The sequence below is a fragment of the Ictalurus punctatus genome, chromosome 3, assembly GCF_001660625.3.
Source record: "Ictalurus punctatus breed USDA103 chromosome 3, Coco_2.0, whole genome shotgun sequence".
Classification (NCBI taxonomy): Eukaryota; Metazoa; Chordata; class Actinopteri; order Siluriformes; family Ictaluridae; genus Ictalurus; species Ictalurus punctatus.
Window position 1 is genome coordinate 5,713,279 of NC_030418.2, and position 25,586 is coordinate 5,738,864.

Consider the following 25,586-nt stretch of genomic DNA (forward strand, 5'->3'; position numbering starts at 1 on the left):
ACCAAGTATCCTAGTCCAGAAACTACTGATGGGTTTGCGAGCTCAAAAACAGCTTTCACACTTCAACAAATGGACCAAACTCTTGGGGTATACAGCCCAGTTCCGGGGGGGAAAAAAAAACCTCAAATGTGAAAACGTCATAAATGTACAGAACAAACAGGAAAGTCTCCGAAGAAAACTTTACCCCATTCCTCCTTTCACCTTTATTCAAGCTTATTCCTTTAAAAAAAAAAAAAATCTTACCTCTGCAGAATGGTGCTGGGAAGTCCCATGATGCACCACTCCCAGGGCTCACTATGCACGTGAGCACAGCATGGCCTTCCAGGACGTATCCAATCACGCAGGAGTAGCGGATTTTGTCCCCGATATTATACCTCGTCCCGTGAATGATTCCTCTCGGTATCAATCCCGGATTTCCACACGTGTGACTCGGCAGCACTGGAAAAAGGAGCAGAGCAAACAAACCGACAAAGACATGGGTAAGTGTTTCTGACTGGGTCGTGCTTCCCTAAAGGCACTGACGGATGAACACGAGCATATGCTGCGCCATTCACTCTCTACGGTTTGTTCTTCGTCTACTCACTGCTAGCCTCTTTGGGTCAGATCAGAGTCTTGTTTCATCTTCATAGAGCCAGACAAGCCAAACTCTAGAGGTTTCATGCTTCATGAGAATTTTTCTCAAGTTTTCACATCTGAGCCTGCTCCAGTATTCTCGCCAACTCTCAAGTTCCTCAAACTCACCTAGAATGTGAGGCACTCCATGCATGCGCAAGTCTACACACTTCAGCGCTACTCGCACAAGACCTTTGAATTTTGAAAAATATGGAGTATACGTAGGGAGTAAGAAGGTACTGTAGTGAGAATGCAGAGAAAGTGCTTCCCTACAAAGTTCGAGTGTGACTCCAGAATTTCGATCAGGCCTATATGTGGTGAATCTATACATGAAATGTATTCATGTTTATCAGGGACGGCTGAGATAAATGACCTCACATCAATAGAAAGATATCAATATACGGTTTCTCTTTTGGCATCCACATCAGATTATTTGCTGGCAATAAATGTTTTTTAAAACATTTTTTTTTTATTTTGAACTTTTCTGGAAGCAAATCCAACAGCACCGCCACCAAAAAAAGAAGAAAAAGAAGAAAAAAAAGAATGGTAGGACATAAGGATGTAACCAAATATGACCACATTTGGAATGAGCACATAATGTGTTCTAAACAAATACAGATATGAGGTGCATTACTGTTATGTTTCATTCTCATCATCATCATCATCATCATCATCATCATCATCATCAACAACACAGGGACTAGGAGCTTTACTAGGATTTTACTTTATCGCAGAAATTGAACTGCGAGTATGAATCTGGCAGGTTGCCAGGTCTCAAAATCTCAACCCCAGCATCATCTCATAAACCTCACAAAAAGACAAGCCCAAAGTGGTATAAAAACCTGGCAACCTTGCATCCCTGGCAACCTTGCTCGCAGGTTTTTTTTCAGCCTGATCCAACCACTGCCATACTTGGCTCCATATTCCATAAAACTATATTTCTGTGCAAACAAAAGAAACGTTTTTATTTACAGGGCTTAAAGGACCCCATTTTGACTAGCAACAGCACTGTATACCGGCTCCGTAGTACATTTTGCTAGCGTATCAAGTGATCTTTATGGAATGGAACAAACCCTAAAACTTGAGTAAATCTGATCGCATATTATTATCCGTCTACTGTTATCAACTCTAAACAGCAGTTCCTTGATTGTAATTATGAAGGAAAAAAAAACAAAAAAAAACTGTTGTTCTAATTTGTGTATGAAGTAGTGTCCAAGCAAAAAACAAATAAAAATCACCGGTCTTTATGGCAAATAAGATCACAACATCGTTGACATGTCTAACATTCTGCAAACACGATCTACACCGACAAAGTACAATCTTGCGCCTTTCCTGAACAATATTCTCAAAGAAAACGTGAGATGAAATCCAAGGTCAATATGTGCTGTGTATAGTGTGTGTTTTGGATTCAGAGTGCGCTTTCCTTGCAAAGTTTTCCCGAGGGCCATGTCAGAGAGTCTCGCTGGATACTGTCAAAGAGGAAACAACCGTGTCAAAGGCAGAGATCCCCTGAAGGCATATCAGCCGTGGGGACTAGTCTGGCTAACGGAGGCTGCGACACGGGGAGTGCTTTGCCAACTCAAATGTGATTCAATGTTTTAGCCAGTTGATGATTGAGTACGGTGTGAGTTTTGTAATTAAGAAAGCGCACATTAATGATCAAGTGAGTTACTGCAAAAAAATAGAATTTCATCATACACATCTGTGGGGGTTTCCTCCAGGTTCTCCGGTTTCCTCCGACGTCCCTAGAACAAGCCAGTAGGTGAACTGGATGCACTAAATTAGCCACAGATTCCATTCTATGACTACTGTATGTGAATGTGTGTGTGTGCGTGCGCATGAAGTCCTGTGATAGACTGGTGTCTCATCCAGTGTGTATATCCAAATCACAGGCACTGATCCAGGTATATATTCCGCATACAACGGCACTCTGAACAGGATAAAAGCAGTCACTGATAATGAATGAAAGTTATTTCATGACACATCCACCAAAATCCTCATTTAAGCTTCCTGTTTGAAACTGACAAACTACTGAACTGTGAAGCACATAGTCTGCACCAATAGATTTCATTGTGTTCTAGGTACAATGGGTTATACACACTGAAGTCGGCTCTATCAACAGCATTTTTTTTTACAAGGCATGATACAGCTGTATTAAGACGTATTTATCTGCGAAATCAATCTAGAGAACACGAGCATGAAGTGAAGAGATTTTTAAATGTTTTGCAGCCCTGAGGCAACTGACATTTTCAGGCCTCGGCAATTAGCATAATAGCTGCAAGCTGATTCTTCTGGATTCACAGACGCACGCTGCTGAGTCTCCAAATATCACATTTCTCAAAATATCACTTTTGACTTATTGACTAATTGCATTTTACATACTGAAATGAATGCCCACGTCACATCATTGCCAGATAGCGCCATCCAGCTTTAACATGAACACTTAGGTTTGTGCCGAAGACGTAGTGAAACGCTGTCAATTTAGGTGCCGGGAGGGAAGAAAAGAAAAGAAAAGAAAAAAAAAAGCCTATAAAAATCTTGCCTGTCCACAGCTCTATTTTAAACACTTAGGACTTGCAATTGATTTAATCTGCAATAATTCATTTTGCAAATGTCTCCCTCCTGAGATCGCGGGCGACTGGAAGAGCCGTGTTCATTAATCACGCTCTCAATTGACAGAGTCTTCTGCTGCACCAGCTTTGGAAGGAACGTACAGTTTGGTAAACATTTGATTTATCGTCTGATTAACAGTCAGTGGCAAGGAAGAAGGGCCAATTTAATCGAATTTGAATGCAGCAGCAAACTGCCATTTCTTTTTTATCCGTTCCAAAAGGTGTCCATTTCATTTGGCTTGTCAAGAAGCAATTATTCATGATGTCCTTTGTTTTTTTTGTTTTTTTTAGTGGACGCACCTCTCCATAGGTCGCTGACATGCATTTCAGTTCATAGTCTGACAACATATTCTAGAAAAATCTAAGGTGAGCTTTCTGTACGTTTCTTTCCAATAAACCAATACCTCACCTCAAGTTAATACCTGTAACCCAAACATAACCGAGACGTTCGTGTCCATTCGTGTCCGATTTATCCAAATCAGCCAATCATGTGGCAACCGTGAAATGGAAAAAACCGTGCAGACAGAGATGAAGAGCTTCAGTGAGCTTAAAGCTCACACCAAACATCAGAATATGGAAAAGATATGAGCCATGTGAATTTGACTGTGGCGTGGTCATTGGTGCCAGTTGGGCTAGTTTGGATATTTGTGCTGTATAAACTGCTGATCTCTGGGGATTTTCACACACAGCAGTCTTTGTAGTTTACACAGAATGGTGCGAAACACAGCTCTGTGGGTGTAAACAAATTGAGGTCAGAGGAGAATGGCCAGGAAGCTGACAGGAAGGCTACAGGAACTCAAATAAGCACTCTTTACAATTATGGTGAACAGAAAAGCTCAATAAATAAATAAATATCTCTATCTATCTATCTATCTATCTATATATATATATATATATATATATATATATATATATATATATATATATATATATATATATATATATATATAAATATTATGAGACCATATATAAATATAAGCTTAGTGTATTTTTTATTGTTCTTTTCCCAATGCTGCACAATATCCAAAACACTTTCATTATTTTTTATTTATTATAATTTCTCCTTTATTTTCTACCGCGACATCCGTGAGACAACTAACAAAGTTCTCTGAACCTTGAATAAACTTCTGCGTCGCATCGATGACATCGGGTGACCACTTAAGACACTCTGTGTCTGTCAGTAATTTTTGGAACACTTCTTTGTGGTAATAATGTTGTCAGGAGTCTAACTGTAGCTCTTTTGAATAGCAACTGCAGCACTGATTAATGCCTCACACCCTAATTGCCCCCTCTCTTCATTTCCCTGACATAGTAAGAGATCAATAGGGCATTTACAGGCTGTCACAGGCTCAATTCAGCTGCTTGAGCTTTTTTCCCCCCAATTTCCTTTCACTAAGATAAGGCCACTGTGATCATCAGGTGAACCGACGTGGCACTGCAGAGGAATGACATAGAACAGATCGTGAGGAGAAAGGCATGTCTCGATACTTGTACTGGTTTCAGATATCATTCTGGTACTGTTCTCGTTTGCTCTGATATACAGATAATCTGATATACAGCCAAGATTGATCATCAAAGAAAAGAACGGCAGTCTGCAAACTGCTCTGTGTCAATTTCAAGAGGAGCTACTACAGCATTTTCCTACAATACAAATAACCAGATATGCCAACTTATAGCATTTAAAGAGTATGTTTAATACAGTGTGTGAGGGCAGCCGAGTGAGAGTTGTGATTGTTGCGGCCAAAAAAAGGCTTGATTTTACTGCGGCTTTTTTCTAACTTTGTGAGGTGGTTGTTTTGTTTTTTTTGTGGTACACTACTTGATCTGGCGAAATTGCAATTGAACAAAATTGTTTTGCGCAATTGTCTTTCTCAGTGATGTTTGTTGGCAAATGAGACCTTTTAGCTGTACTCATATTCGACGCACATGAATCGAAGAGGGATTTGGATGAATGCGTGTTGTGATGATGTCAGGTGACACGTCTTGGCCCAAAACTACAGAAAATCTGCGATAATCTTGAAAAAAAAAAATCGCAAGCTCCTCGGAATACTGCGGCATTTGCTTGATTTTGCATCGGTCCTGGGGGGACTGAAAGGTACTTGCGAGCGTGTAAGCAACTGTGCGAAGAAACCGAGCGGTTCAATTGCACTGAAACGTGTGCTACTTGTGCAAGTGGGTCAAGGTGCAATTCATGGCACCTTTCTCTAATTTATAATGACTGCGCTCGCTGATGCCGCTTAGGTCGATCAACTTTGTGGTCTTTATTAAAGATACTGTATAAAATGTCATAATATCGTGAACAAAACTCACAGCACAATGAGGTCATAGCTAGCAGCATATGGCAGCAATGAACCCAAACAGAGCTAAATACAGTAAATAAATTTACATAAATTTAGCACTGCTGAATCTGCAAAATGTTAAGGATTTAAATATGTATATAAGAGGGATCATTAAAATTGCATTATGTTGTTTATGTAGTGCTGCAGTGAATAAGCTATTTCACATAACAGATGTTTACATATAATCCACAAGACACAATACTAACCGAATTTACACAAATGAACCAGTTCAAAAGTTTACACATGCTCGATTCTTAATATGAACAGGAACGGTATACATTTTTATTATTTTGTCTTCTGGGAAACGTAAATATCCTATTCAGCGTCTGAAGGGCAGTACTAAATCATTTTTTATATTTAAACAAAAAAGATCTTTAACAAAATAATTTACACCGATCATCCTGTTCATAAGTTTACATCCCCCTGGCTCTTAATGTATCGTGTTGCCTTCTTGAGCGTCAGTGAATGTTTGCACATTTTGTAATAGTCGTGTACGAGTCCCTCAGTCGTCCTCAGTGTGAAAAGATCTACAGGATCTCAGCATCATATAGCTCGTGTTGGAAAAGCGTCAGATATGCAGAAGATGCAGGAAAAGCAAAGAATGTGCAGGACCTGGAGGATTTTTCTGAACAATAGTGCTCAAGTTGTGAATGGGACTAATACACAACTATTACAAAGCATTATAAAAAAGAAGTCGCTGATCATCCAGGTAACAACACACAGTATTAAGAATCGAGCGTGTGTAAACTTTTAAACTGGTTCATTTGTGTAAATTCAGTTATTATCGTGTCTTGTGGACTACATGTAAACATCTGTTAAGTTAAATAGCTTCTTCAGAGCAGTATTAAATAAACAACAAAAAATGCCATTTGAACGATCACTTATTTGTAAAATAAAATTAATTAATTAATTAAAAAGGGGGTATGTATATTTATGTGCACAACTGTAAAATGCTCCATGACACCCCTGACTGATTAGTACTCATTTTGGTATCAGTATTGTACACATACTTGCACTATTGCGAGGGGCAGGGGGGGTGTCTGAGAAAAAAGGAACTGATGCATCACTATTCAAATGTATGGGTAGGAGAATGCTAATGCTGCCTGCTGCTGATGAACGACAGCTGCAGGATGGAGCTGAGTACATACTGAGTACACCAAATCGACATGATTCACCGTGTTCACGGAGATGCCACGGTATGATACACTACAGTCACTGCTTTGTCTCTTATATCCTACTGTTAAACAAGTGTATAAATATCAGCATGACACACAGCCAGCACTAAAGTGTAAAGCAGTCTCACCAATACAATCCTTTCCGGTGCAAATGAATGTCTACGCCACGTTTTTACTGTTGTACAGGGACTTGTACAGAGGCCGGTTTACTTTCCTTCACCTTACTACGTCATCCCTGCTGCGAACGATATTTAACCAGAGACAGATTCATGTAAAAATCGATCAAAGCCATTCCCGTTTGAAGGAACGGGCAGTGTCTGTTTTGCCCATGTTAAAAGGAACAGTAGACATTAATGCACAGTCTTCGAGAAATTCCAGGCCAAGGCTTATAAGAAACACTAGTGCAAATACAAATGAATCTTGCTTTGCTGTGTGATGGTTTAAGGAACGGTGCAATTATGCAAATGCGTAATTCCTCAATCCTCACAATCCCTTCGCAAATGCTGTCTCCACAATATCTTTGCCTGGGTGCAAAAAAAGAAGAAAATGTGCAAATAAATAAATAAATAAATAAATAAATGGTCTGAGGAAAAGAAGTCCTTCAGTCAAACTGCCTTTTCTAATGTGTTACTCTTATTGAACCCAGGCAACAGTAAAGGCCATTCTGGATTTATTACTGCAGCCACTTTTTGAAGACGTACAGATAGCCACACAGCAGCTGCATAACAGTCCGGGCTATCAATTCCCATTTTAGCTAGTATGACGAATTTAAAGGTGAGCATGAGGCTTTAAATGAAGATGCATGGAGTTGAAAGGGAACACAAGTCAATTTCCTGTGGAAACGCTGCCTGAACAGTCGCATGTCCTTCTGGATGTTGTTCAACTGCGTGGTTGAGTAGAGATTACAGTATATGTTATTTAACAAATAAAAATAAAAAATGAATCAACACCTTCCCTGCTGACCAATTGGATTCAAGAATCTGCATGATGCATTGCTGTGTGTGTTAGTAATACAACCTCGATGGGCAGAACATCAGATGACATGATGATTAAAAATATGAACAATCATTTTATTGAACGCACCTTTCCCTATGTAATAACGTTTCTAATATCATTTTAAAAAAATAATAAAAAGCTCAAATGCCTAAGCACTGGTCCCATATCACTTAAGTAGCATTTTACAACATATCATGGTGTGAAATTAAGTGTGAACATTTCAGAATGGTCTCCTGGAGTGTCCTCCTAACACCCCACTGTAGCATTTTGCATTCAAGGCATCTCTAACCCCTGCGGAACAACTGCTATGGTCCAGTGAGTAGAAGCAGTTTATTGCCAAACACAATCAAGTATTTTGCTCAGGCTGGACACACAACTGTCATTAACATTTACATGTCCCCATACCCCCCCCCCCCACACACACACACACACACACATTGAGGACTATTGTCACCTCCAGATATCACCGCAGCAAAGCTTTCGGGGTGCTGAAAGCCGAATGGCCTAAAACAGTCGACATACAGAGCAAGATAGCACAGTTTAATTATTGCAAACAAATTTCTTGGGAATATTACAGCTGATAAACATTAGGGTAAGGGGTGAGATTAGTGTTCTACGCTCTTCTTCCAGTTTCATTCATAGAAAATGCCACAGAATTCTTCTTACTCATTAACATTCCTAGTAACGTTGTGGGAGGTTGGGTTAAACGTCAGGGTTTATTTTATAGAAAGCTGTGGGGTCCCCCCCCCCCCCCCCTTTCCCTAATTTCAAGTCTTAACTACTTCAAAAAAATTATATCTAGCTGAGTCAATTATCACCCTTTTAAATTCAAAACTTGCATGCTGGTCCTGCTGGTATGAAGTACCACCTCAGTGCCATTTAATTAAGATATCAAACTGATCCTTCTGTGCTACTATGGGGGACAAAATGGTGCCAGGTGAGCTCCCGTCTAAATGTTCATCAGGATCAACAGACTGGAATAGTCATCTGGGGGGAAAAAACCGCCCCGAATCTCAACAGTCCAAAAAGTCCAAGCATATAATGCTAGAGGCACAAAGCTAGAACGTGAATCCATTCGCGAGAGGTTTAACACGAGGTGTGGCAAACCGAGCCGAAACACGATCCAAAACATCTGGACGAGCAAACAGACAAATAATGATTAGTTAAAACATCGATCATCAAGGGCAATCAGAAGACAGAATTTAAAACAAAGCAAGGGGTCAAATACGTTGAACAATCAAAACTCGGAACTTACACAATCGCACAAAAGAAGCAAGGCTTCGCAACAAGTAAATGTCCATTGAAGCATTTATATTGAATATGATGAAACCAGGAAGTAATCTGGAAGTGATTGCTAGAGGTTGCGCTATTATTCTGGTGAGCAGGGAGGTGAAATGTCCTGAATCCTTGATATAGATAGAGAGAGAGAAAAAATCAAACGAGTATATAATATAAAGGATAAACTGATCAAAGTTAATAACTCTCAAACAGTTGACGCGGTAAGCTATTTTTCTATGCTAGAAGCTATTTGTTGCTTTTTTTTTTTGTTAGATTGCTTTCAGTGATTTGGTTATAGTTCTACACTGAGGCTATAATTTTACATGGTCTTTTATTTTTTTCAAAAAAAATTGTCAAACCACATTTCTCTTCATTTTATTTAAATGCGGAGGCCGTCTGGATGACACACTGAAGCTCTGCAAGTCAATAACATTGATCTGATGCGGTCATGTTTTGTTTTTCTTATGTAATTTCGTTCTTTTTTTTTTTAATCTGTGTGTTCAATGGAAACTTGGCTAACTAGTATGAACATAATCCGTTCTGGCACACCTGTCTACCTTTAGTAAGTTGAACTGAATTTCGAAGGTAAAACAACAAGCGCAAATCAAACAGTGAAGCGAAAACTGCAGAGAGAGAATGAGAGGTGAGGGCCCATAACAAGCACACCTGCTGCAACGGAGACAGTAAAGTTGAAGGCTTTCCGCTGGTTGTTTGGAGTTGGCCAGAACCAAGCGGTGAGAAAGCAGTAACACTCAGAGCACTGCATAAAGTCTTTTCACTTGGCCAGAGTTACAGATATAATATCAGTTCGTAATTTTCCCCTGCTTCAGACGAATGGTGCAAAGTATAAAACTCGTGCGAATCCTTTAAGAAACATAAATGAGGCGCAAAACCAAACCGTGAAAAGGGCACCACCGGTAATTGGATGCTTTAATATGTAAATCCAGTAAATAGAACCGTTGAACAAATAATTATATTCCGTATACAGCTTCTGTCTGGTTTAGAGTAGTATGAAACATCTTGGAGGAGAGAATTTCCAAAGTAAAGGCAAATTCAATGACGGAGTGAATGAGTCATTATCTCAACAAGTCCACGAATTAGAACTGTAGTAACAGACACTAATACTGAAGAATTATGTGCATAATCCATATCAATGTTTTCATTTCCAACATATGGTTTAATAGCCAACTGACATCACTCCTGAAAAAGAACCTTGGTTTCTCAAGAATATTAGAAACCTCAGGACTACTTCCTTGAAATTCACTTTGTGTGTGTGTGTGTGTGTGTGTGTGTGTGTGTGTGTTTGAGAGAAACTAATTATATACTGCACTAATATATGCCTCAGTCACAAAATAATTTTCTAAAAAGCAGAGGAAATACATTTTACAGCGTAATATCAAGGGCCTGAGCACATAAAATCACTTGAAATAAACTTTCACTTTCATTCATTTCAGACCTTCTTCTGCTACAGGACTCTTTTGAGGGGCAATTTGTTTTAAGTCAAGACTTATAACTTTACCTAGATCATTTAAATAAAAAAAACAAAAACAAAAAAACAAAACAACAGCAGCAGCACTTTAAATCTCCTAAAAGTATTCTTCTGGATAATACGATACTGATAACGTAAACAAAACAATGCTATTATTATCTAGGTTTACGATCACAGGTTCTTCATTCTGGAAATAAAGCACTACTGCAGACAAAAATGCAAGGATATTTGTGCAAATAAACCTTGTTGGTTTTATTTTAGAAAATAGGAACAAACGTAGCATGATTTAAGCCAGCACAATCCCTGACCACGGAGTTACTAAGGATGAATGAAAGAATGCATTGAATAAATGCATCATCTTTCTGCTGTCTTTCTTTGTCCTGCGAGCTTCATATCCGATGTTTCGCTCGCACCCATGAGCTTCAGATCTAACCTTTTTGCACTTGACCACATGAAAGTAAAACCTCTTGTGAACCTCAAGTGAATTTCTGTTGCTTCCCATATGAACCTTTCTGCCAAGCTATCTTTAAATGTATAGTGCACCTCCTATTCCCAGATCTGTATTCACACCTGTTTACAAGACAGCATCTGTTTCAAACACATAATGTATTCCTATTTGTTTACATCCCTAATATACGTTGAGTTCTCGTGATTATTTTGCAGTTTCTGCCTGTTGTGATATGTCGACACATTATTTCAACATATGCCTGGATTAGCAGTTGTTTACCGACAGCTCATGTTCAGTCTCCACTTCCTCTATGTGGCATCAATTCTTTCTGGTTTTAATGCACTGCAAGAACACGTTGGTAGTGTAGTAAGTTTGAGTAATTTGTCTCACTATCGGATCTCCTCTCTAACAAGGGTTTAGACCCTTAGACCCTGACCTATTTGTACTAGCATGAGGATAGGTTTTCCTTGGAGACCACAAAGCGCTTCTGTGAGTCACTCTGGATAAGGACGTCTGCCAAATTTAAAACATGGAGTTTTCAGTAAAATGCCAAAACTACAGCAGAGAGTAAGCAGAACATGCCAATGCTTTGAAGGATGTAATGTTATTTAATTGCGAATCTGTTTTTAGAGGATTTAAACCTAACAGGGTGAACAAATTATATTATAGAATTCAGGCAATTTTACTGAGGTTATCTCATACAATGTAGCAAGTAATAATCTGGAAAGACCTTTGTAATATCACAGTCTAAAACTGGATTTAAAGAGAAGCAAATTAGTAAATGAATCACATGAAAATGTATCACTTGAATATGAATCACATGAAAATGAATCTCATGAAAATGAATCAAACGTAAATGAATCACATGAAAATGTATCACTTGAATATGAATCTCATAAATATGAATCTCATGAAAATGAATCACATTTAAATGAATCATACATAAATGAATCACATGTAAATGAACCATATGTAAATGAATATATAATTTATAGAAAAAAGTCAACATAAACAAAATTAAAAAAAATAATAAAAACTACAGCAGAGATTCGACTCATTTATTTAGGCTGGTTTTTCAATTGATTGATTCATTTTTTAATGTATAAAAGAGCCAGGTACGGTTAAATTCGCTTTGAATGCTACTCAGCAACGTTGAGGGCTTCTCAGATGACAAACAAATGAATCTAGAGATGTCTACCAATCCTGACCCTAATGCAAAGCATGTGTATAGAACCACTCATTATATAAACTTCGAGATAAACAATGCTAAATGAAGCTTCTGAGACCCTGCGCTTGTTTATTTCCCACTGTGGATGACTGGGTTTAATAGCTATATGATTGCAGACTGGGGTGATATCGCAGTGAGGTTTTTAAAAGCAGCATTCATCAAAAGACGATGAACGTTTCCAAGCCTCTATTCTGGGTGATTTTACCATTACGGTAACTGTCAAATGTGTCTCGGAATCATTTTGTGTTAGTGTTATAAAATACAAAAACTAACTTCGGATTTATTTCCCCTGTATGTTCAGTTCTGTGTTCAGTCACTCAATGTTAATATGGACAAATGGACAGTGTGTAGCTCTACATCATAATCACTACAAAGTCTGTGGCTTTTAATTTTTTCCTCATTTTTTTAAAAAAAATTTGTTTTTGTTTACGGCTAACAACATTTTGACTCAAAAACACAATAAATGCACAAATGAATCATTCAATAACGTATGAAGAAATAAAGTAATTTGTTTGCAATCTCCTATAGTTACTGAACTTTTGTTTCAAAATGTTCAAAATATTTAAACGGTTTCTGTTTTAACTCTAAACATGACAGCATTATGTACCCTGGCTAATGTCTGGACGAGTTACTGGACGAGTAAATCAGGTATTACTGATAATTACTGGAATATATTCCAGTACTTACTGTTACTATTTTTTTAATGGTATTTGAGTATATTCGGCTTTGTACAGTACGGAAGCCCTAAGCGGCGATGCATTATTACTTTTCTTTCTCGTGACCTCGACTTAATTTTCTCATAATCTCGACATAACAAAAGATCACGAGATAACAACAGAATTTTTTTTACAATGCATGGCCGCTTAGGGCTTCCATAGTACAGGGACTCCATGTATAAGAAATATACATTATTATTATTAAATAAAATGTTCACATACTCCTACAATAGAAAAAAAATCTATTACATGAAACACAACTAAACACATGGGCTAGTTACTTTTTATTTAGAAGAAAAAAAAAAGTCTCCTTGAGGGTTCCTGGTGGTCCTAAATGTGGCGATTTCATCTTTTGAATTGTTTTTTTTAAAGGTACTCTTGGATGCCATCAGCGTGTTGCTGCATACTTGTAAAAACAGTCACCAGTTCAAATTCCTTCTTAACACTACAGAAAAACGACTAAACACTTTAATACGTTTTAATATCGGATGCTTGTTGAATAAGACATGTCCTCCGCTGGCGACTTCACAAAGTCTTTTGTAGCAACAAAAGACTTCGTGTCCATGCGAGGCTGTCAGTGGTGTCTGGAATTGAGAAAAACCAGAGTGTACCATCTACAGTATAAGTGTCAGACTTGTTTTAAACAAAAATAAATAAATGAACAAAATCTAAAAAATGATAGTAAACGAGCCTGTAGTACCTACTACAGAACATCTATCATTCACCCCTAAAATCAACACCTAGCTGCTGTGTTTTATGCCCGAGTCTAACCCAGGTCTATAAAGAGATTCACAAATGTGCCTGGTGTTGCCCTTCAATGATTCAGTGATTCAGTGATTCAATGATCCTGAAATGTATTGCTCAGTGCAGAGACCTACAAATCTGCTGAAAAAAGAAAAGTCGATGAAGCGCAAAGACAAGATAGATGGGAGACTAAGGACATGTATGCTCCAAGCAAAGACAAGCCTGTGTGTTCTTAAATCTTTTTTTTAAATTATATATATATATATATATATATATATATATATATATATATATATATATATATATATATATATCATTTAAAAAAAAAGATTTAAGAACACACAGGCTTGTCTTCTGTTAAGCCTTTTTTTTCTAAAATCATCCAATCCTACTTCCAGATTTGGGTTGGGGGACAACAAAAACAAACAACTAAACTTATGTTTGAAAATAGGTTCGGAAACCTTCACTTCAGGTCGAGAGTGCGTCTCTTAGCCAGTCAGCCAACAATCCACTGTACGTGCGAATGCAAAACAACCATTCCAAATAAAGGAGAATGAAGCTACAATACCTTTGTGCTGAGCCCATTTCTTTAAAAGATGTGCAGCTTGTCCATCAGAGAGTCTAGGACATTGTGATGTCTCTTTTCATCTGTATAGCTCTGTCAGACATGTGGATGTGAGTGAGTGCAGAAAAGCCTGGGCACAATGTCTATAATCAGAGGATTCAAGTGCCCTGGCTCAAGCTATTAATTTCTCATGTGGATGTGCATGACAATGTAGACACAAGTTGTTTTGTTCAAAGCAAACACTCCTAAGAGGATGTGACCCTTGAAATGAACGAGACGAGCGAGTCACCACTACAATCACTTGTATCATTCCATTTGTTATTGAACCCCCTTTTAGAAGCTTACCTCTGAATACACAAATGACAACATTTGCAGTTTTTATAGCGTTCTATTGTTCACAGGAATCCTACCTTCTGTTGTACACAGAGCACGGTCAGCTCATTAAGTGTTCGCAATGAGATCGGGTAACTTTCAGTGTTCTACGTAAAGGATAAATCAGAAGAGGGAACGTTGTTCTAGAAAAATATCCGACAAGCACCTGTGCACTCCGCAGTTGATTATTTTCACTTTTCCCATACTGATTTATTCCTTTAATACCAAAGTGACAAACATCACGCTTTTCAACCATTTACAGTTACATTTAATGCTATGGAAAGTCCGTGAGACAAGCTCATTCCCTGTTATCACTAATGTTATAGTAGCTTTAAACGGTTTTTCCCCTCATCAGCCTCTCTTTTTTTTCCCCTTCTCTTGACATTAGTGAATGAGCTGTTACTATAGAAATTATAGCATATTAGAACGAGTGCATTAATATCCATCCATCCGTCCATTTTCTGTATCCGGTTATGCTACACAGCGTCACAGGGAATCTGGAACCTATCCCAGGGAACTCGGGGAACAAAATGGGGACACCTTGGACGGGGTGCTAAGCCCTCACAGGACATAATCGCACACACATTCACACACTATGGACAATTTCAAAATGCCGGTCAGAATACAATGCAGGTCTTTGGACTGGGGGAGGAAACTGAAGTACCAGGAGGAAACCCCCGAAGCACGGGGACAACATGCAAGGTTAATAAATCTACATATTTCTGTTTAATGTCTAAAAGACTTTTCACTGTTGGTTAGATGTTCGTTGAGGTACAAAGCAGAGTCTAGCCTCCTATTCAACCTGCCTTTTGATGTAATCTGTCTTATGCGAGACTTGAAAGCTGTTTCAGTGTCCCCGACCTTGACATCTACAGTGTCAAAGAAATTTGGAATGAATTTACTCTTTCACAAAAAGCTGTTGACGGAAACCGTGGTGCAAATATAAAACGTGTCGTTACAGATTTGAGCTGAACGCTGGTGTAGAAAAAGGTCCAGAAATAATGCTTGTGTGATACTGATTTAGGTTTTACTGTAAAATATATATATATATATATATATATATATATATATATATATATATATATATATATATATATATAATCATTAACATACAGAACAGAGTAGGAAAAAATAAATAAAATCTCACACAAAAAATAAAACTTAAAGCTACACTGTAAAACTCGATAAGTTCATTTAACTCAAAAAAAAAATTTGAGGAAACTAATTACCTTTAAAAAATGTTTAAAGTTTAAGCTACATTTTCTTTAAGCTTTTTTCTTTAAGCTACTTAATACGCTTAAATATAACAAAAATTTAACTCAAACTTGTTATATTTAAGTGTATTTGGCTTGAAGAAATTGATTTATCAACTTAAAAAAATTTAAGGTCAATTTTTTTTTGTGTGTTAAATGAACTTATCCGGTTTTACAGTGTATGGTGTAGCACCGTTCAGTGTCATTAGGTTTACGTGGAAACTACTCAGACATGGCTGTGGTAAGTTTCTTCAGAGCATTGAAAGAAACTGAATACATCGTAAACAGTCAAAAATATTAATACTCAACATTAGTCATGTTCGACAAAAATACTTTGGACTTGTACTCAACCACAACAACAAAAAAATACACATGAATTCAGACTTTTTTTTTTTAAATAAATAAACAACTAGCTAGCCTAAAACTATCGTCTTTTCAGCCCATGTGTTTTTAAACAGGAAAACAAACTTTTACAAAGTACCTGCTTACCACCCTTATGCAGTCTCGCCACCTCTGGCTGCTTTTATCATAACTTTATGGATTGCCAAAAGCATGCATGATGGAGAACCGTGAGCCGGGAATAGGTCAGGAACTGCTTGCTGCCACCTGTGGGTGGATTTTTAAGTGATTCCAAAGGCTCTGTGTTGCTATCTTTTGTGAGAACTTATCTGTTGCATGTCACTCGGATTAAGATTGAGCAGTTAATCTGGTTTCAGATCAGAGCATAACAATTTCTTTTGTACACGCCAAGCCATTTTCTTCCTGCAATTATGGCCACAGACAATAGATCCATAACATGGTCACGGTGCGTGTAACTAACAAGAAGAAGAAGAAAAAAACAAGTCAAATACCATACTATTTAACAAGAGCACATTCAAGATTTAAAAGGCAAACCTGGACAATCCGTGAGATATACGGTAATTTGAGAAAACATCACTGGACAGTGTTAGTGTTCCTTACATCACATACACTTATCCAGAAGAAGGGTGCTGGTGTGGTGCATGTTGGCGTATCAACGATCTGATGCAATCCGTATATCCCATCTGTAAGCTGGCTTAGTCTCACAAAACAAACACGCGCTGCGTAATTCATCCTAAATTAATGAGCGGCATCCGAACGAAATCCAGCAGCAGGGCGTAGAGGAAACACTTTACCTGCCATTTTACAGAAAATCCAGTATCATCAACGCTCTCTTTATTGTAACTGTATACATTCGTAATATTGATGATTGATGATGAATCCAATGAGCTTATAAACCACTGCATGGAAAAAAAAATTATTTACGACACTGACTTTTAGACCTGCTTGTTCCTCTGAACGGTGATATAATTGCAATAACTATCCATGTGATTATAAAAATGCCACAGTAATTTCACCTTTTTAAAGGGAGCCCCATGAGCTTAACTTGTGCCTCAGATTGCAGGCTGCTTACGTTGCACTGCAGTCAAGTAGGTCAAGTACATTATCTAAAATGTTAGCTCGGAGTGTCATCTATTAGCCAGGCAGTCATTTAACTTGAGTAAACTGCCTTGAAGGCACATAATACACAGCATGGGTTCTACACTCCTGCAGGTACAGCATGGTAGGTGCATATTCACTTCTCCCTGGCAGGGCTCCATGGGCATACTGCTGGCCTTTAATTAACAACAAAAATCCAAAATCCCATGCAGAACTTCATAGCTTGTACAAGAATTACAGCATCCATATTTACTACGAAAGCTAGAATATAGACTGGAGGGATAATCCAGGAAAGTTTAAAACCAAACATTTAAGCGTATATATTAATCATTATAATTAACACTGCTCTTCATTGGCGTCCATTATTTATTTTATATTGACTCCGAGTTGATTTTTTTCTTTCTTTCTTTTTTTTTCCACTGACAACTAATTTCACTTTCCTCAACTACATTACCCACAATGCCATTCGACTACCTGCTTATAGTGGCGCCAGTGTACATTCATCATCACCTAAAGAGAATGATGCAGCAGTGCTTTAGCTTCAAGTCTTCCCAGCTACTGTCATCTCCTCATCTTGACACTCTCCTCAAACAGATCAGCTTCCGAAAGCTCCAAATTTCATGCCAATGCCACTAACTAGCCGAGCCGAGTCTCTGCCACAACGCATCGCGACTAATAATAGCTGCATTGCATCCGTAATATTTAAGCCCAATGTTTGTTCTCTCCACTACTTCGATGCTCGACTTCTCTTGTGACTTGACGTTGAAGGTCACTGGAAAATGAGGAGTGAGAAAAGAAGCTTTCACGCTTTTTTTTTTCTTCCCGACTTCATTTTAGGAGCCGACAATGAAACCTAACCATTACGATTTCATTTCTTTTCCTATTGACTGCTATTGTAACTGTGCTACAATGGCCTGTGATGTCAGCATTGCATACTAGAATTCAACCAAAGTTTATCCTAACCTGTTGAAAATATTAAGAAAAATCCAAATAATAGCCTGTGGGGGGAGCTATATGAAATGATGTGCTCTTTTGAAAGCTGAGAAACCGATGTGGGACATAGAAAAGTCTTTTTTTTTTATTTGATAAAGCGACTGATAAACATAACCTTAGCATCCAACAGAAACACAGAAATCACATCTTTCACTGCAAATCACTAAGGAAACGTCTATAGAAGTGTGACGTGACATTATGTTAAATTAACTATATTTACATATTGCATATGTATGACGATAAAGCATACCTACATGTGGTGTCTGGCCTTAAAATGATCATATTCATATCCCTGCAAGCCATTTTACGAATTGTAAAAATAATAAGAAAATCAAAACACGTTGTGATTCATCACTGTAGCTAAAACCTTTGCAACCAAAGTAATGCAAGCTCATATCTTTCTTGTAATGTACTCAAGTCTCTTGGTTCTGCATTTGCAACATTTATGTATTACCGCTGTGCGCCTTGGGCACAATATCCAAACGAAAATGCTCCTGCTGTACATAGAAACGGCTCATATTCCATCTGTGTCATAAATATGCCCTTATTAGTGCAATGCAAGGAGAACAAGCTTGTTACATACATAAAAACAGCACGGAGGTGAATTTCGAACAGGGCCCTGTTATTGATCGAGGTAATGCTTTAGAGTGAGCGAAGGCGAACTGCCTCTGTAAATCCTGATCTGCATGTAAAGCCACAGAATGGCAGGGTAAAAACGCATTTCGGGGGAAAGATTGAAAACTCTCATGGCTCACACCATCGCTCGTTGCCATTTTCCTCAGCTGAGGAAGTGAGCTGTATCGACAGGCCAGTCCATGCATAGCAGAGGTAATGAGCACTTTCAAACAATGGGGATTAATTCCACAGCTGAGAAGAAAAAAAGAAAGCCCTCATCAATGCTGGGTAGAAGAGGCACAAAAGGGAAGGGAGGCAAATTCACAGCTGATGATGCTCAGGTCAAGAAGATATTTATAACGGTGACGATACCATCTGCAGACCTGGCAACCCCGAAGAGGAATAACGCGCAGTTGCACCGAGGTGGGGAGGGAGGGTGAGAAAACAGTACATTTTCAATATAGTCCCTTCACAAATCACTTGTCTAAGGTAGAAGCTGGAGTAGAAGCTCCACACACACACAGAGGCCCATTTAAACGAGGCAGGACAGCAAACAATTTTTCATCACTTTCTAATTATCATTACTATTATTATTTAAAAAATTTAAAAACATTTTATTAAACCATATTTTTTTCCTCTTTTGAACAAAAATGTGCTGTTTTGTTTTTAAAATAATTTTTGGCTGAATAGAATCCCTCACAACAGCACAAATATGCAAAAACAGGCGTTGTCTCAAACACACCTGATGCAATTAGCCAAGGGCTTCATTAGTTACACCAGGTGTGCTTGAGCTGGAACACATGAAATACCTGAACTGGCTAGGGAAATACCTGGATGGGGCAGAAAAAGGAAGCTATCAACGGCTGCAACCAGATTTCTGAGAAGGCAGATTGTGAAAAACACTCGAGTGACTGTAAAAGACCTGCAGCAAGACCTGGTGACAACAGGCACTGAGGTTTCAGTGAGCACAGTAAGGCAGGTACTAAACACAGAAGGTTTCCATGCCAGAATTCCAAGACGTACACCACTACTGACCCAAAAGCACAAGAAAAGTAGTTTCAAAATCATAAATAAGCCACAGATGTTTTGTGATTCTGTTCTGTGGAGCGATGAAACAAAACTGGAACTTTTCGGCACGATGGATCAGCGGTATGTCTGGAGGAAGAACAATGAAGAAAGAACACTCTGTCCACAGTCAAGCATGGTGTTGGCTCGGTGATGCTCTGGGGCTGCTTTGCATCCTCCGGCACTGGAGACCTGCAGCGTGTGGAAGGCGAGATGGATTCATTGAAGTCTCAGGAAATCCCAGGAGAAAACGTCACGCCGTCTGTGAGGAAGCTGAAGCTTGGGCGTCATTGGACCTTCCAACAGGACAAATGATCCCAAGCATACCTCAAATTCCACCAAGGATTGGTTGCAGAAGAAGTCCTGGAAGATTCTACAGGGCCATCACAGTCATCTGATTGAACCCCATCTATAAAAATTTGGTGGGATTTGAAGAAGGCGGTTGCAGCATGCAAACCCAAGAATATTACTGAACTGGAGGCCATTGCTCATGAGGAATGGAATAAGATTCCTCAGGAACGCTGCCAGAAGCTGGTGTCTGTTGAATTCCGGGAAACCACTTGAAAGCATTCGCTGTGTTGAACTATTCCAATTGCTTTTGTTTGATTTGTTCATTGCAAACAGCTGAAAGTCTGTACATTTTGACCATAAACCTGATTTGCAATGGGGGATGAATAATTTTGATTACCACTGTACTTTGAACATCTACATCGAACATACTTTATATTTATCAATTTGAGTTCACGTTTATTTCATATTCAAACCATCCTCTATTTACCTTGACAGAAAGCAAGGCCGCATCTTTCAAGCGGAAAAATTGAGTTGACGTGAGCGTACTGGCCGAAAACATTACTAATGTGAATTGGGAGAAAGGGGGCGGGGCTTCCAGTGCATGTCAGTCTATACAGTATTGGAGAGTTCAAAGCAACTACGCGACTGTCAATCATCAAAGATTCATATTCCGATTACCTTATCTGCTGTTTTTATTTATTTTGGAGCATTTTTGAGTCATAACTCCGATGTTAAATGCAGAGCTCCTAAGACTGAAGGACTGGAGTTGTTTTTTTGGGGACTGGTCTTGCTAAATATGATCTTGGTCTCATCTGAGAGTTTGTTCAAAATACATTTATGTCATTTCTTTTCACATGCACATCTGTAATGATGTAATTCCTTTTATCAAACAGCCTAATCATCAGCTCAATGCACGAAGGAAGCCGACTACTTGAAGTTAAGTCTTTGATGGTCTAGATCTTGACTCAGTCTCATTTTCATTTGGTCCCAATCTTCACCCTTAAAGCTCAGTCTTGACTCGATCTCGACTATTCCTGGACTTGAACTTGACAATGTTTTGACTACAGCCCTAGGCACTCCTGCGCAAATGTTTATGGGGTGGTTGTGTGGTATCTGTTCACTGTCAAGCTGCTCTCTTTTATTCAGAATGGGTTTACATTCTCTGCGTTGATATTGGTGCATTGTATTTGGTGCAATGTGCAGAGCAAAAAGCATGACTATGATGAGTCGAAGAGCCCACACAGCAACCCCCCAGTGTTGAATTTATTTGCGCTGTAGACTCATTTCAGAACAACTGGCCTTATATAAACACTGTAGGAGTAAATTCAAGGCGGGGGGGGGGGGGGGGGGGGGGGGGGTGCGCCTGTGTGGGCTCACGGGTTCATTGTATAACCGTGAAACCTTCCCTTATTTATTTTTGCTTTGTTTTGTTTTCACTGCATGATTTCCTGTTTGTCACCAATCCCAGTATGAGCAGACTTATCACAGATCAGGGTGTAATGCAGACAAGTTATGACATGTGGTGCAGTCAATACTACTTGAAATGATTGTTTTGTGAAGTGGGGTGGTGGGGGTTATTGGGGCAGGTGCATTTTTTCGCCTCCATCTGTTATTTCATGCACATGCAGGTAATTCGTAAGTCTGGAGTTGATTGTGGGAGTGGTTGTTACTACTGTCTCTCAGTGACTATGTTTACATGGATTACTTACTCTGATTAAGACAATAATGTGATTAAGGTGTTCACATGAGTCGCTTTTAGAATACTCCTGTCATGTTCCCGTTTTACATGTTATAGAACATAATTAGATTAACAGCCCGCGTCATTACGTCACCGCGCCACGCCATCCAATGTCCCTCCAGAATTTCACGTATCGACATACAGTTCGTCTTCATTATGGTACCGTATACAGTTCTGGGTGTTTTTATTTAATTTTTTACGAACGCTTTAAGTGCAGTTAATTATTTGTCATGCTATACGTGCTAATAAACAACTGCTTGAAGCCGTGGGCTGCGTCCCAAACTGCGTACTTACCGTCTATATAGTAGCCGAGATGCATGTATTTTTCCCCACTACAGGCCTATAGTAGACAAGTATGCGGTTTGGGACACAGCCGAACTGTCTTGTTCGCAGTAAAATGTTGAGCACTGCCGTGTTTGATCGTGTCCTGACGCAAAATGCGGTGAAAACTCTCACACGACGTTCATAATGTGATTAAGGTGTTTACATGTCTGTAATACACATCCATTATGCGACTAAAACAGGAGTACTCCACCTGTCTTAATTCGATTAGAGCTTAATTCGAGTATGACCTTAATTAGATTAAGGTAAGTAAAAATTGCTGTTTACATGGTAGTTTCTTAATCAAAGTATGGTCTTAATCGGGTTAAGAGCGGATTATTGTTGTCCATGTAAACGCAGCTAATGACTGTGAAAGTGTTTATGTCTAACGAACAGACCGAGACACATACATACATACATCATGTTCAAAACCAACAGTTTTCTATACTGTTAATAAGAAAGTGCATCTGACAGCTTAGCAATGCCCATGACATACCATGAAAGATTTTCAACTGTTGAACTTGGTGTGTGAAAGACATATTTTCCTTTGACTTTGCTTTACCTTTTATCTTTATTATTATTATTAGTAGTAGTAGTAGTAGTAGTAGTATTTTATTTATTATTATATATTATTATTATTATTATTTATAAACATAGCAATGACAATAACGCTAATAATAACAACTTGCTTTTGTTTGTTGTTGTTTAAACACAAATTTCCAGAACACCAATAAAATAAAAGATTACAAATTACTCTTCTTGTTTTACTTTAGTCAATGGCTCTTTTACATTGATTAACTTGACTCGTGAGACAAGTGCAGACAGCAAGGGGGAGCAAGGGGGGGGGTGCTCAGTGCTCGCAGAACTGAACTGCTCTCAGACAAGCGTTTCTCTGCACACTCTTTTCATTGCTCGTATCACTGCTAGCATATTCCTGGGCAGCTTATGCTCATTTTATTGATCACACTCCCTGACATGGTTTTAATCAAAGATAATGTTTAAAACACCAAACTTAGTACTTGCTACATTTTGTACATGCTAGGCATGACATCTGCGTACCGCTACATCACACAATGCCCCACACCCCAAAGCGCCTTCATCCAGTGCAAACAGCCGTGTTTCTAGAACATCTATGCAATAAAACGTGGTATTAATGTAGGATATTAATGTAGAAGTCCCAACATATTTAAACATCCACTTACATATGTTCATGTTCGGGAATACTAGTGTCTCACTATGATTTGCATGAAATATTTTTTTTTTCCCCAACTGTCGGCAAACAAGTTTTTAGCCATCATTTGGGACTGTTACCGTGGTAACTGAGACACAGGTTGATGTAGGAAGAATTGTTTGAAAGACTATTATGATTTTAAAAAAGCAGCACGAACACAGGCTTAATCACAAGTTACAAACCACTTATAAAGACAAATATATAAAGTACATTAAGACATTCTGGCGAAATTATTGTCGGCAGATGAGCTAATGATTAACCTTGACGAGACTCATTGAAAGGAAAGAATGGGGTAAAAACAATCTGTACATCAAGCTGGAGTAGTGTAATGGCTTGGCCATGTGTGGCTGCCAGTGGAAGTGCCTCAGTTATTATTATTAATCATCTGATAGCAGACTGCAGCAGGTGGACGAATTATGAAGTATATAGAAAGATCTTAACTAATCCAGACAAATGTCTTCAAAAATGCCGAAGGGTGCATCTCCTTTCAGCGAACATACTATTTAACTGGTCAAGTCAACCATGCAATCTGTCCACAGGTATACAGGTATTTTTGAAAACATTTATCATCCCTGCATTTCTAAAAATAAATAAATAAAAAAATCTCCCACCACATGAACACAAATTGCTCCTCAAGAATAATGGTAAGTGCATGTGTATTGAGCGGTGGTGTAGGAGCAATGCAGAAAACCCCCCCAAATCATCAAAAGCTTATTCATTCATCTTCAGTAATTGTTTTAATCTTGGTCTAAACTGTTCTAAAGTGAAAATTGGCAAACGTGAGGATTCATATGTGTGGATTGACGAAGTGAAGGTTACACTTGGAAGGTCTTATCCATAATCTCTGTTCGCAGTGTGGTTTGTATCACCGGAGCGGTGGATTCGGGAGCAGTACAGTGCGTATCATGGTCGGTTACCTGCGCATGAGGGTGTAATAATAAAAGAACGCAAAACTAAACTGCAGACACATAATCAAATAAGGATTTACAAATGAAGACCACAAACCTGGTCTGCAGCTGTGACAGAGAGAATCCTCATACTAGCAAAACAGCATTGAGTATGCACACATTTTTAAAAAATAATAATAAAAATAATAATAAAAATAATAATAATAACAACAACAACAATACCTGTCTACATGGAGGAAAATAATAATAATAATAATAATAATAATAATAATAATAATAATAATAATAATAATAATAATAATACTGATGGCATGTCCAAAGGGTCCGTAGTATATGAATGGGTGTGTGAATGTGTATGTGATGCCCTGCGATGGACTGACACCCCGTCCAGGGTGTACCCCACCTTGTGCCCGATGCTCCCTGGGATAGGCTCCAGGTTCCCCGTGACCCTGAAGGAAGGTTAAGCGGTATAGAAGATGGATGGATGGATGGATGGATAATAATAATTCCTTTCTACATGAAAACAGTGGAGAAGTTTTAAAATTTCTCCAACTTCAGAAAGCTTCATTCTCAGTGGAAGACCAAAAACGCAGAAGAAACAGTTTATAAAAATATCCGTATATATTTGGGCAGGGCCTCAATCATATTGAGCAATAATTTTACTTACTTACGCAATACCTGAATGCAAAGCAGCTCCAAAACAACCCAAAACATAGCTATGTTTAAATAAAATTCCATGAATAAAAGTTCAATAGATTTTCCCAATTCAGTGCAATGTTCTAATACGCAGTACTTTACACAAAATAGTGCTTTAAAGCACTGAGACCCCCCAACTAGGCAACAATAGCTGGGTTGCCACTTGACCTGAAGTGACTCTTAGCTCAAACTTCCCCCGAAAATATGCAGCAGCTTACTATTTAAATGCATTGTTTCTAAGGGTAAGAAATGAGAATGATTTATGCAAAAGTTCATTAGTTTAAGTAGCGACGTTGAGGGTCACAGAAAGGCTCGTCCCAGCTGGCCGTGAACCGCGAGCTCTCGGGTCACTGGAACACAATCGCTTCCTCTTCCTACTGAAATAATGCGGCATAATCAGTCCACCGAGACTTCCTTGGAAAGTTAAGAGGTGAGCAAGTCCC

The 25,586-nt window shown here is 38.6% G+C and overlaps 1 protein-coding gene across 1 annotated transcript in view; it reads right to left on the reverse strand.

Annotated features, from left to right (window-relative positions):
* The window catches only part of LOC108262239 (CUB and Sushi multiple domains 1a), a 291,201-nt gene that overhangs the window by 177,944 nt on the left and 87,671 nt on the right, over positions 1-25,586 (reverse strand). Inside the window, exon 3 of the mRNA XM_053679448.1 lies at positions 244-438. Coding sequence (XP_053535423.1) covers positions 244-438 — 195 coding nt within the window. The remainder of the gene's footprint in view (positions 1-243; positions 439-25,586) is intronic.